The following is a 13036-nucleotide window of genomic DNA, read 5'->3' on the forward strand; positions in this document are numbered from 1 at the left end:
CGAAGTCGTGAAGAAAAGGCGAGTCGCGACCTTCCACAGTGCCCCCTTCGTGAATAGCGCCTATCGCGGGGGACTCGGACGTCTCCGAGCCCCACCGGCGTTGCGCGCTTCCTGGTTGTGCAGTGATCGAAGGTGAGGTGGTGCGCCGGGGCGGGGAGAGGCCGGCCTTCATTGGGCGGGATTAGCGTCCCTGCCCTTTCCCAGAGACCCGGGAAACTGTTGCCGTGGGCGGGACCAGCCCCCGTATGAGGAAGTCGGAGGGAGGTCCGTGAAGCCCCTGAGAACCCTGATGATGGCGTAGGAAGTGCTGTGCCCCGACTGAATCGCTATTCAATTGCAGCCGTAGTGAGGTGGGTCGTTTCCCCTGGAGGGGTGCCGCGTTATCAAGGAACTGTGCACCGGCGTTGATTTGAGCGAGCGCTGAGACTGAGTGACCCCGCTGGCAGCCGTTCGTTCGTCTACTGACTTCGAACTGTGCTACCCTGGTGCCTGCGATATTGCCGTAGGCTCAAGTAAACCACACCGGCAAGCGGACATCCTTCCCCGGTGGCAGCGGAGGGCCAAATGTCATATTTACCGTGTTTCCTTGTCTTTAGGTACACGCGCATGGGCCCCGCGTGAACATAGAAGAGTCCCCAGTGCACCGTGAATCCAGAGAATCCCGCATGCATTCCCCATGATTCCACAAGTACTGTTATCCTTTTCAAAGTGGGTTTATCTTGCAAATGTAAACTTCCTGATTTATTTAATTGGTGGCAGCGATACCAGAATGAAAATGTGGTTATGCATTTAAATGAACCAGGCTTTATTATTCCATGTATTGGTGATATATAAACCTGATATTCATTGTATTTATTGATAGAGCTATTCCTAATATTTATGCAACACCAGTGTTCCTGAAGTCCTATTTACTGTATTTATTCTCAACCTGAATCCCAGAGTGCTGTAACAAATGAAATGTGAATGTGCTTCCCCAATTGATCCCTATTTACATCAGAGAACTTTTATATAAAGGAATCATATTTTTCTACAGCAGTGGTGTGGTGTCCTTCTTTTTGGTGTGACTGTGCAGGGGGTTATTATTGGGTCAGAGCCGGCTTAGCACTACAGCCTTCACTGCCTTGACACTTGAGCCAAGCTACCCCCTTTGTGCTGGGCTTGCCCATCGCAGGTCCAACATAAAATTGGTGCTCAGCGGGTGGGATTGCGAGCCGTGCTTGTTCTGTACCCCATAATAATTCAGTGTGCGTCACAGGTACACACCCGGAGTTTTCTCCTAGCGGCCCTCGAATTCAACATTTTGCTTTTTCTAAATTCTTTCCTGGCCAGATGGGAATAGAAGCTATTGAATACAGCCTGATTAGAACTCCACTTCAGGAAGAACTCAAAGTGTTCCTACTGGAACTCATGGAATTCACGCTATTACACAGCTATTTTAAATGGAACAACGAATGGTACCAGCAAAAAACCGGAACATCCATGGGAAATTGCGCAGCTCCGGCCTACGCTAATATCTTTATGAACAGATTTGAGGAGGATCACGTGTTGACTATACAACCTTGGATAAACCATCTAAAACTCTTTGTAAGGTTTATTGATGATATCTTTATCCTTTTGCAGGGTCCTGAGGAAACTTTATTACAGGAACTATCCAAACTCAACACCATCGATACCCGTATTCAATTCACCCATGACATACAAAAGAAATCTATAACATTCTTGGATGTAAGGATAATTAAGACTCCAACGGGATTTCAAACTGATCTCTACAGGAAAGAAACAGATCGCAACAACACACTGCATTTCCCAAGTTTCCACCCGCAACCATTCAAGGAACATCTACCATACAGTCAACTTATTAGAATGAAACGCATTGTCTCTGACCCATAAACATCATTAATCCAACAACAGAACATGACTCAGAGATTTAAAAACCGTGGTTATCCTAATCATATACTCGAACAGGCCCAACAACGTTGCGCACAAAAAACCAGAACGGAATTGTTATCTCCACATCAGAAAGACAACAAAAATACAACCACAGTAGTATCTAAATTTTCCACCATGAGCGGGGCATAAAAGAGCATCATAAAAAAGCATTGGCAAATCCTCAGAATGGAACAGGATTTTAACCACATCTTTGACACTGAACCAATCTTCGCATACATCAGAAGTAAAAATATCGGAGAACTAATTAAGCATTCGGAACAAACACAGGCGGTTACACATTTCAAAGGATCACTTCGATGCTGGAACTGCAACCATTGCCACAGCATCATAAAAGGCACGACTATTAATCATCCTATGAAGGGACATAAAATTAAATCTTGAGCAACAGCAACCTGCGATACCTCTAACTTGATTTACATGCTCAAATGCCCCTGTGGCAATATTTATGTTGGTCAGACTGAAATAAAAATCAAAATTAGACTAAACAAACATAAATCCAACATTAGAACTAAACAAACCAAATCCACGGTGGCCCAACATTTTATTGAAGCCAGCCATAATGTCAGTCAAATCAGGTTTAGCGCACAGGAGAACGTTGCGAAAAGTGAAGGAAAAGACAATCACAAGGCACTTTTACAAAGAGAGAAATATTGGATTTCACTTTTATGCAGCATGAAACCACACTGCCTCAATGACCGCATAGAATACACTTGCCGCTTTGTTCGTCTGGCAACCTAATTTTTCAGTAATTTTTATTTGGATGCCTTAGCGCATTATTATTCTTTGTTTATCAACATGTGAAACTTTGACACGTTTAGTTTTGAATATGAAAGTGCTTTATTTATCTCTGGGCTTTATTTTCGGGCTTTCACATCATCTTCTACATTTTTTATTACTTTGGATTCCTTAACTCTTTATTCAAACCTACGTCTCACACACGTTAGCATCACATCACTTACGTAACTTCGGCGTTGGCGTAGGTGCCTAGTAACTCCCACAATCGCATATAACACTTCTGTGTATCTCACGGCATTACTTCCGCTAAGAGAGATGGAGTAATAGAAAAAACGCGGTAAGCACCACTCGGTGTATCCTTACATTATGCATGCTATCACCATGCCCACTCATTGTTTGCTTAGGTTTCGGCTTATAACTTTGCACATCCCGGTTTCCTATTCAGTTTACTAAGTACTCACGCGCCTTAAACCTACAATTTCAACACACCCTCGTTTTTCATAAAAAACACATACGCACGAGTTTTAACTTTTCTTCATGACCACCCGTTTTCTAATCCAATTTCCACACCCAGCATGCTCCGATGCACATATAGGTCGTATTGATGCATGACATCAAGCACTCACTATTAATTCTTTATATCCATTATTGAGGCCTCTTTTCTAAAGTCTCGGTACAACTTATTTTTCTAGAAATATCCCGGATGACGGCAACTATATGCGGAAATGCATTGGGAAAGCTAAACATTGTTTAAACACTTGAACACTATTAGCCATGTGAGCCTTGTGAATACAACAAGACTCCATAGTGGAAATAAACTAAGCGAAAATCCGACATATGTCTCAAGCTATTTGATTTCACCTACTCAACGAACATTGAAACCTTCAGTTAGAAGGACTATAGTAGAGCCTGGGGGACATATCCCCACGTTTGAGGGAATGCTTCCTATTTGAACTGCTTATTTATGACACAGGGTATTGCAGAAAAAGGTGTAGTAAATTGTGTCTTGTTCACCCCGTGTTTGCAGGCTTTGCAAACAGCACATTTTCTGAATCCTATACTAGCATTAAGCCGTGAGGTGTTGATTAACACCTCCGGACTAGACTTCACCAGGGCATCACTAAGAGCACGTGCTTTTCTGAACGCAATGTCAGGTATAGCTGGCATGAATGGGCCAATCACTGGATCACTTGATATTAAATTCCAGTTTTTTGTCATAATTTTTTGGAGGGCTTGATGTTGTCGACTGTATGTTAGGATTAGTCTGACAGGAGGATTAGGATCAATAGGTCCTGCTATTTGAGATTTTTTATGTAGCAGAACTTCTTTCCTAGCAATAACATTGACCTTGCGAATAGCAGCGTCAGTTAAATTCAAGGTGTAGCGTCTTAACAAAAACCGTACCTTGCTCTCTTCCTGTGCTTTTCTGCATTGGTCTTCTGTGCTAAAAATGCGTCTGATTCGCACATTTCCCCATAGGGAATACTGCGAATGAGGTGCACCGGATGATGACTCTTGGCATGCAAAACGGTGTTGCCTGCGGTAAGCTTACTATATAATGTAGTTTCCAAATTGTTATTCTTAACCAATACCTCTACATCTAGGAAACAAATTATTTCCTGGCTAATAGTGGAAGTAAATTTAAGATTGAATGAATTCAGGTTCAAATGGTCAATGAAATCAATTGCCTGCGCCTCGGTACCCCGCCATATTAAAAAAATGTCATCAATATAGCTGTACCAATGTACCACGTGTTCAACAACCACATCATTGAATGCACCATGGAGGACCTGCTCCTCCCAGTAGCCCATATGCAAGCAGGCATAACTGGGAGAAAAGCAGGCCCCCATGGCGAATGTTGAAAGAGAAAAAGTTGTTATGGAGGCAAAAGGAAATCATGCAAATCAACATCTTGTTGTGTTCATATAGATGTAATGGTCTATTACCCAGATAATACTCCACAGTTCTCAAACCATCTAGATGAAAAATACTTGTGTATAGAGCTGAAACATCCAACGTGATTAACAAACAGTTATGGTCCCAATGTACATTTTCTAGCTGTCTTAGAAAATCCCCAGAATCCTGTAAGTACGATGGTAATATTTTAACAAAATACTGGAGGAAAAAATCAATGTACTTGGAAACATTTTCCAACAACCCATTTCGGGCCGAGATAATAGGCCTGCCCGGAGGAGTTTTCAAGTTCTTATGGATCTTTGTGATTAGATAGAAAACTGGCATGACCGGATGGTCTTTTTTAAGAAACTTGAATTTGTCCTAGCTGATAAGGCCTCCAACCTGTCAGCAATGTGTAAAATTCAGCTTGAACTTTTCTGACAGTCAAAATGTCACATCTTTTGTAACAAAGGGTATCATTGAGTTAAAGGTAGGCCTCTTGCTGGTACAGGGAGCGTGGCCACAAGACCACATTTCTGCCTTTATTGGCCTGTTGTACAATGACAGTATTATCAGCTTGTAGTTTCTTAACCAGCCTATTGTAATTGTGATTCTGCATCCCATAGAGTTTCTTGTCCTTCAACGTTATCATATGAAGTTTCTTAATCCCTGCTGTTGTTAAATCATGGAAGATGCACTCTTGTCATGCAACATAAGAGGGGTAAAGGTTGATTTTACTTTAAAATCTGTAAGACCACTACTGTCAGATGACTGGTGTTGCTCTGGCGTTCCTGACAGTAGAGCCTCATTTCGAAGTGAAATCAAGTCCTGAAGTAAACCTGAATCTTTGGCAACCAATTCTGGTGCTGTTGAAATTCCCATTGACGATGATATTTTAGGCTGATGTTTATTGCTCAAAAAATATTTTTTCAACTTCAGTTTGCAAGTGTATTTAAACATGTCAATTCTCGTACTCGCATAACTAAAGTTACTCGTGGGGCTATATGTTAACCCCAGCGACAAAATGTTTAAATCTTGATTGTTGAGAGCAATAGGAGTTAAGTTGATGACTGATGGATTTTCTAAGGGTGAAATTATATGACTGTGCGCTGTATCTACTTGTGCTGATTCCACCTATATATATACACAGAAGTGTTGTGATGAAGACACTTCTGCGTTGAAACGTTGTGCTTGTGTTGCCTGAATAAACCCTTTTGGATATTCCACCTGTTGGGAGTGTGCGTGACTTTGTCCTCTAACTTTGAGTTTGGCTTTTGGAATTATTCAGGCTTCCACCCACGCCCGGTCACGTGCCGCATTTGAGGTCCCAAGAGCTCTGTGGTACTCTAAATTGCTATGCAAACATATATATATATATTCAGTTAAAAAAACAAAGGTTATAGGGACAACATAGGTAGGCTGACATTTTACTCGTACAAAACAAGCAAAATTCAGATGTTATAGTTACCTGAGGTAACTATAACTCACGCCCCCACATTGCACTGTTTATGAGCTCACATATTACATCACTCATGACATGGCCAGTGACATCACTGATGACATCTCAAGTGACATCACTGATGTCATGAGGAATTACATCATCCAGTGACTATTTTTAAAATGTTTGAGTGTCAAATATATACTAAGGTGTATTGGTAAATCAGTGGGTGTATGGGTGTCTGTATGGATGACTCCGTGGGTGCATGAAGGACTGAATAAGTGAGTGATTAGGTGTCTCAGTGAATGTATAGGTGAGTGTCTGGTTGTGTAAATGAGTGTATCTCTCTGTCAGTTGGATATATGAGTTTGTTGGTGAGTACATGAATGGCTATATGGGTGATTGATTGGTTGCCTGAATACCTCTATGGTTGTCTGTGTGTGGGGGTGAGGAGGTGTGTGACTGCAAGTATAGATGAGTGAGTGGGTGAGTCAGTGGCCATATGGATTACTGTGTAAGTGTCTACGAAGCTGTATAGGTGAGTGAATGTTTATATGGCTGTGTCAGTGATTGAGTGCATTTGTCAGTATGGGTGAGTATCTGGGTATGTGAGAGGCAGTATAGGTGAGTGACGGGGTATATGAGTGGCTGTATGCATGAGTGAGTGAATATGAGAGTAGCTATATGGGTGAGTGTGTGCATCTGTCACTAGCTGTATAGATGACTGAGTACATGTTGCATGAGTAAGTGGGTGTGTGTGTAACTGTTTGGGTAAGTAAGAGACTGAGGGCTAGATTCACAGAACTAACTTAAGACAAAATCCTAATCTTACTACCGTTTTGGTATTCACAGAAGGCACTTACTCATTTTGTTATTCACAGAAGGCACTTACTCATTTCGGTATTCACAGAAGTTAGGAGTCCTAACTTTAGGACTCCTAAATGCCTTCTGTGAATACCGAAAGTCTTAAAGTTAGGATTTTTCTCGGTTTAGGAGTAATAAAGTTAAGAGTCCTAACTTTAGGACTCAGAGGCCATGCCCCCTTTCTCCACCACTCTGCACACTCTCCTCCTGGTGCACTGCTACTTGGGGGATGAAGTCCACTTTAGTACTGAGGCTCACGGGAGGCAAGGGGATCTCATCCTCCTGTCTTGCTTCACCTTTCAGATAAAACAGAATCTCCCACAAAGTTTCTTAAACACAGTGAAGAAGGAGACATAAAACACAACAACACCTAGAAACGGGTTTTACTTTAAAAAATGCAAAGACTCTTTTTAGAATAAGGCTTGGGGTTTATTTATGCAATGCTCTCTAACTGAAGAGATATATATAGATATTTAGGTGCTTGCAATAATATCACACTTGGTAAATGCAACCGTTAAATGCATGAATAATACTACAAATAAACGAGCAGCAAATAACAAATAATACAAGATATAACTCAAGCAAACATTATGGGACGTCCTACAAGAGATAAGAAAGATATATACACTGAATAACAAGGAAAATATCTCAAATGGTCAAAGCCACTGGCCACACTTCACAATGGCACTAATCAAAATTCAAACACCCCAAATGATCACAGCCACTGAAACCATGCTTCACAATGGCACTAGTCAGAAACAAGTCACCTTACCTGATCATTCACTTGACCTCCTTGCCAATTCACGCTGGGGGAGGGTGGGGGTGTGGCCTGTTCACAGCTGACTTGGACTCTCGACCCGGACTCAGGTTCTGTTTGTCTTACAGCAATACGTCTACTCTGTACGTTAGCTCCCATCTCAGTAGTAAACAAACCTTATCTTTATAGTCTCAAAACACACACTAGAAGGTTCGAGAGTCTTCCCCTCTACACCAAAGGAATCTTACTAGAACTGGCCAGCATCCAAGTAAGCATTCTATTGCAGAAAGGAGTTCCCATGTCCACTCTTCATTCTCTCATGTGCCAGCCTTTATCTTGACAAAGCTCATGAAAGCCTTCTAGGGTACATTAAACAATCTCTCACAAAAACAATCCTTGAACGTGATTAACCCAAACAACTTGCAAGTGTGTCTGTGCGCACAGATAAAGCTCAGGCTAGGCAGAGTCAGAATTCAATATTACATGAGGTCATGTCAAAGCCAATAGTAAGAAATTAATATTTGTACAACACAGTGCACATTTTTGCACTACTACTTAGAGCATCACATACTTTATATCTCAATGTACAATGCAGTACACATTTGTGCACCACTGGTGATTACACTGCACTTCGAGACCAAAAAGTACATTCCACACCCCTCTCTCTCTCATGCTTTCAAATGCACAACCAAAACGTTCTGTTTTGGCAAAGCTGTCCTACTCCGTGACAGATCCCACTGAAAGACTGCAAGATTACAAGAAAGAAATCATTCAGAGAAACAAGTTATATGCAGGACATCGTACATTCAGGCTAGAGTAAAATAACACAGCAAACTCAATTAAAATAATGGTAGTCAAAGGTCATCATATGGTGTCAGACCACAAGAGTGCCTCTTTACTACATTCCACCCCATGACCTTTGACTATCAGAACATACATGTATAAAAAACTAAACTTATTAACTGAAAGCACAAATATGATTGGAGCACATGTTAAAATAGTGACATCATAAAAGCATGTCCTTAACTGAAAGCACAAATATAAATGAAGCATGCACTAAAACAGTGAAATCATAAAAACTTATAACCATCACTTTAAAAAGCTAATGCAAATCTGGATACTCGATGTATGATGGATACACAAAATAAATGCACAAATAGAATCAAGCATATGAACTCATTAATGCTCCTAATGTCACAAATGGCCAATTCTGGAACTTCTACTATTGAAGAAGCCACACTTATATGTTTTTGCTTAGAAAATAAAGGCAACATAATCATCATCATTTCTTCTTTAAACTAAAAAACATCTTATTCGATTTCAATGTATCCATATTTATTTTTGTTGTTCTTTTTTAGAAATAAGACTTGGTAAGTTTGTCTGGTTTGTTCATCCAAAGGATTTCAGCTTGCACCATATGGTGATCACTCCAGGGTTAGGGGGAGGGGCCCCACACCATCACAGGTCCACTCAAACATAGGCACCCACTCACAGGACAGGGACATCAGGTACACCAACATGTCGCAGTATAATATGGAAAGGAAACAAGCATCACTCTTGCAAAAAATAATTTTCAAAAAGCACGGGTTATCCTTTTTCTGTTTAAGGTCTGATGGCACAATATTGTAATTCTTGTCTGACCGTTGTCTTCTGGCTCTGGGAAATTATCTGGGAAATCTACCCACACTATGGCCTCTGAATGTTTGGTATTGGAGTGAAACTCTCCTTCTCCCTGCACAGTAAGAAGGGCAGGGGCAGTCTCCTTCCTGACTATTTCTTCACACACTGCTGAGTATGTACACTCTTGATCTATTGGCATGAGGTCAAGGCAATCCATCTGCTCTATCTGCTCTGGTAATTTTCCTTTCTTCAACTGGCTCCTCGCCTTCTGTGGGACTGGTCTGTGCTGTGCACACTGACACATAGGAATCACAGTTCTAAGTTGGTCTAGGGCAATATGCATCACTTCATGCTCTGCCCACCTATTTGTTTGGTATTTCTCTCCTATGTGCTTGCACTTAGTCATGCACACCAAATCAGAATCCTGTGTCACCACGTCTGTCCCCAAGATTTTAGCCTTTTCATCTGTAAGGTGCTTACAATTAAGTGCCAGAGCCGACCACTGCCTCTAATTAGGCACTGACTACACTTGCACCCAATGACTACTGTTACTTAGCCATACTTTATTTGTTGTAATTCAACTATATTATTCAATTATTTTCCAATTTTTGTTTAGAAAGAATATAGCAGAATCTTGATATTAACATGTGACAGTGTGACAAGTATTAAACAAATCTGGATTTATGCATAATGCATATCCCTGGGGCATTTATCCCTGGCCTCAACATTTCAGATGTAATATATAGCAGTCATGCTAATTAATAACACTAAAGAAATTTAGATCTGGGTAGAGTTTCTCTTAAGCATGGCATAATCTTATATAATGTAAGTAATTTTGCATTATGTTTGTTACGCAAAATTCCAGCAATCAAATTACTATGCCAGATTTTGTGATTAGCAACACAAAAAGGTGATCAACAGAATTGTGAGATGGATATGCCTAGATGCAGTCCCTGTGCTCTCTATGCCACCAGATTCAAGCTAGCATGGCTGATGAGGGGTGATATCCCAAAACCAGTTCCAGGATGCTTGTTTCAGGTCCAGGGAGGAACTGATGCGGCAGTTCGTGCTCCTCTGTTCCCAAAGGGAGCCGGGTCAAGACTGATTTCCATATGGCTGGGTGCAAACTGGAATGGCGTGATCAGCAAAAAATTGATTTAACCAGATCTGTTACTAAGGGTGAATGTTTGATGTGTGCAATATGCCGTTCATCATCTGTTCTTTTTACATTATGTATTTAGGCGCCGTTTGAAGCAAATATTTAGTGAAGGCACACTGGAACAAGGCAAACGACCAGAACACGAGTAGCATCTGTTTGTGGGACTTGTGTTTTTGTGCTCTTTGTTTAGCGTGAAAATGTTCAACTAAATATGGCGCCATGCACTGGTTAAGCAATTCATACAATTAAGCACAATGTATGTTTTTTTAAGTTTAGTGTAATTGCACAAAAGCAAATTACATGAATTTTACACACACCTAAATAAATCCTTACTTTTGTACACCTTTAGTATGAGAAGGCCTTGGACTTTAAATGTGTAGACCTGCAATTCAATTTTACACCTAGAGAAAAGTCTGCATTCATGCGAATTATTCACAAAAGGCATTGTGTTTTGTGTATGGTGGCTACTACACTTTCAGCCACTGTGATTACTATGCTTACTTCGATTACTGGGGTCAGGGGACCCAAGTCACAGTCACACAAGGTAAGGATTTTGTTTTTCTCCTACACTAATAAAATTATAACTGCTTAGGATGAACTTCATTTGAAGAAATGCGAGCATGGTGAGAATAAGACATGTTTAATATTGACTATCGATGTGTGTACTAAGGACAAGGAACCTAATACCTGTCACATCACATAAATACAAGTGTGTTCAAAAAGTCGTAATTTTGTAATTTAGTCGAGGCAGGTGATAGGTCCGAGTTTCATATTTAGTACTGACTATTTCTGATTAAAATTAATCAAAATGAACAAACAGGTAAATTCTTCACACACCACTCGGTTATTTCCAGTTTACAAAATTACGAAAACCCGTTCCAAATAAGCATCAGCAACTTCTTAAAATGTAAAGTATGCATCGATGAATCTCAGAGATAGGCCAACATGAAAGAGATGAAGCAATACACATATACATTTTGCGATGGTTAATTGGCTGTGTCCAAGCATAGCAAAATTAAAATTAAACATAAACGTATTTCTGAATGTTAAGTATATAGCAGATTTTCACCAGAGTGGTGCGACAGAATATTACTGTTTTAGGCAGTATAAAATGAACGCTACTGGTCCCAACATTAGGTACATAGAGCTCAGGATACCAAAAAAAGAGAAATGTAGTAAGAAAAAATAAGTTTAACATCCACAGGATTGAGCAACGTTCAACTACAGTAATACGCAAATAGTATCCAGAGTTTCCAGAAAGAATCTCACAAAACGAACCTGTCATTAGAGAAAATTCTGTAAATGTTCCTGATAATATTTTGCCAGTAAGGGCAGTATTCAAATTCACTGTGTAGGTAGCAGCTTCGATGTGTGGGGGAAAGGACTCCAAGTCACCATTACTTCAGGTAAACAACTTTTTTCTTCTAGTAAAAACTGCATCAAGTTATCACTGAGTAACCCCTAGTGAGTAACTTTTTTTAGTGCAGAGCATTTGTAAGGAAACAGATGCATCAGTAGATAGGAAATCCAAGCCGAAGTGGTCCCTGGTTAGTGACATTGAAAGTGTTTGAGGCTGTAATAGGGAGGGAGGGGGTGTTCTTGCTGTAGAGGAACTGGCCTCAGCAGCACTGTGCTACTACTTCGATTACTGGGGACAAGGGACCTTCGTCACCGTCACCTCAGGTAAAGTTAATGGATCATTGTGTTGTTTGTCAAAATGAAACAATAATCGTGTGTCTAAATAGTGAATGTAGAACTGTAATCTTACGATGTTACAAGACACTTTGAAATGTAGGGCGGAGAGGATGCACTGGTAAAAAAAAACGCAAAACGTTGTTATATGTCCAATGGATGGATTCATGTGTCAAATGCCTGTTGCCTTTTTGATTTTGATTATCCTTTTAAGATCAGCTCAAACTTTCGGTCCATTTAGCACAGTTAAATGCCAGAGAAACTGTCTGTTCTTCAATTGACACATTTGAAAAAGTAATTATTTGTTGCAGTCGGTCTTCTAGTTGCTTTCATGTGTGAGTCGTGGGCCAGGGCTCACACTCACCGATGGGAACATGTATTTCAACATATATTACAATATGTTACAAAAATGTACTCTCAGAAGTAAATGTCATAAATTGTAACGTGCTCGGATGCTTCCCGAGAAATGTGTGCTTTTTATTTTTCTTCATCATTGTAAACTAAAGTGAAGTCAAGAGAAGGGGGTAACTCATTTAACATAGTCAGAAAAATAGGTTTATGTGTAGGAAACATGTTTTCAATATAGGGCTATTGACAACGATTTTGCTATGAGTAGATGTGACTTATTCCTGTGGCACTCCTTCTTAATCCCGAAGTCCAGTAGTAAACTCAGATTCCGCCTATTTACTACTGGGTTATGCCTGAACTCCAGAGTAAGCCATGAGCACTACAAGAGTAGGACAGTGCATCATCTTTGTGAGTCGTGTGAATGTGTCTACCTCCGAAATGCACAGTGAGGTGCCCGGAGCACCCACGTATAATTGGGGTGTCAGTGTCTGATTCGGCTCAGACTCTGTTGCCAAGGTGTACTGGCCAGCCATACTAGTCGCGACCCCTTTAAGAGTGGGAGTCTGGGGGAAGAACG

The 13036-nt window shown here is 40.7% G+C and overlaps 1 gene segment (V, D, J or C); it reads left to right on the forward strand.

Moving 5' to 3' along the window:
- Positions 1–13036, forward strand: part of LOC144755687 (immunoglobulin alpha-2 heavy chain-like) — a 1801746-nt gene that overhangs the window by 887559 nt on the left and 901151 nt on the right. The window contains 1 exon segment of the C gene segment in view: positions 12046–12102. Coding sequence covers positions 12046–12102 — 57 coding nt within the window.

This window comes from Lissotriton helveticus, chromosome 5_1 (genome assembly GCF_964261635.1).
Source record: "Lissotriton helveticus chromosome 5_1, aLisHel1.1, whole genome shotgun sequence".
In the NCBI taxonomy this organism is placed as follows: domain Eukaryota; kingdom Metazoa; phylum Chordata; class Amphibia; order Caudata; family Salamandridae; genus Lissotriton; species Lissotriton helveticus.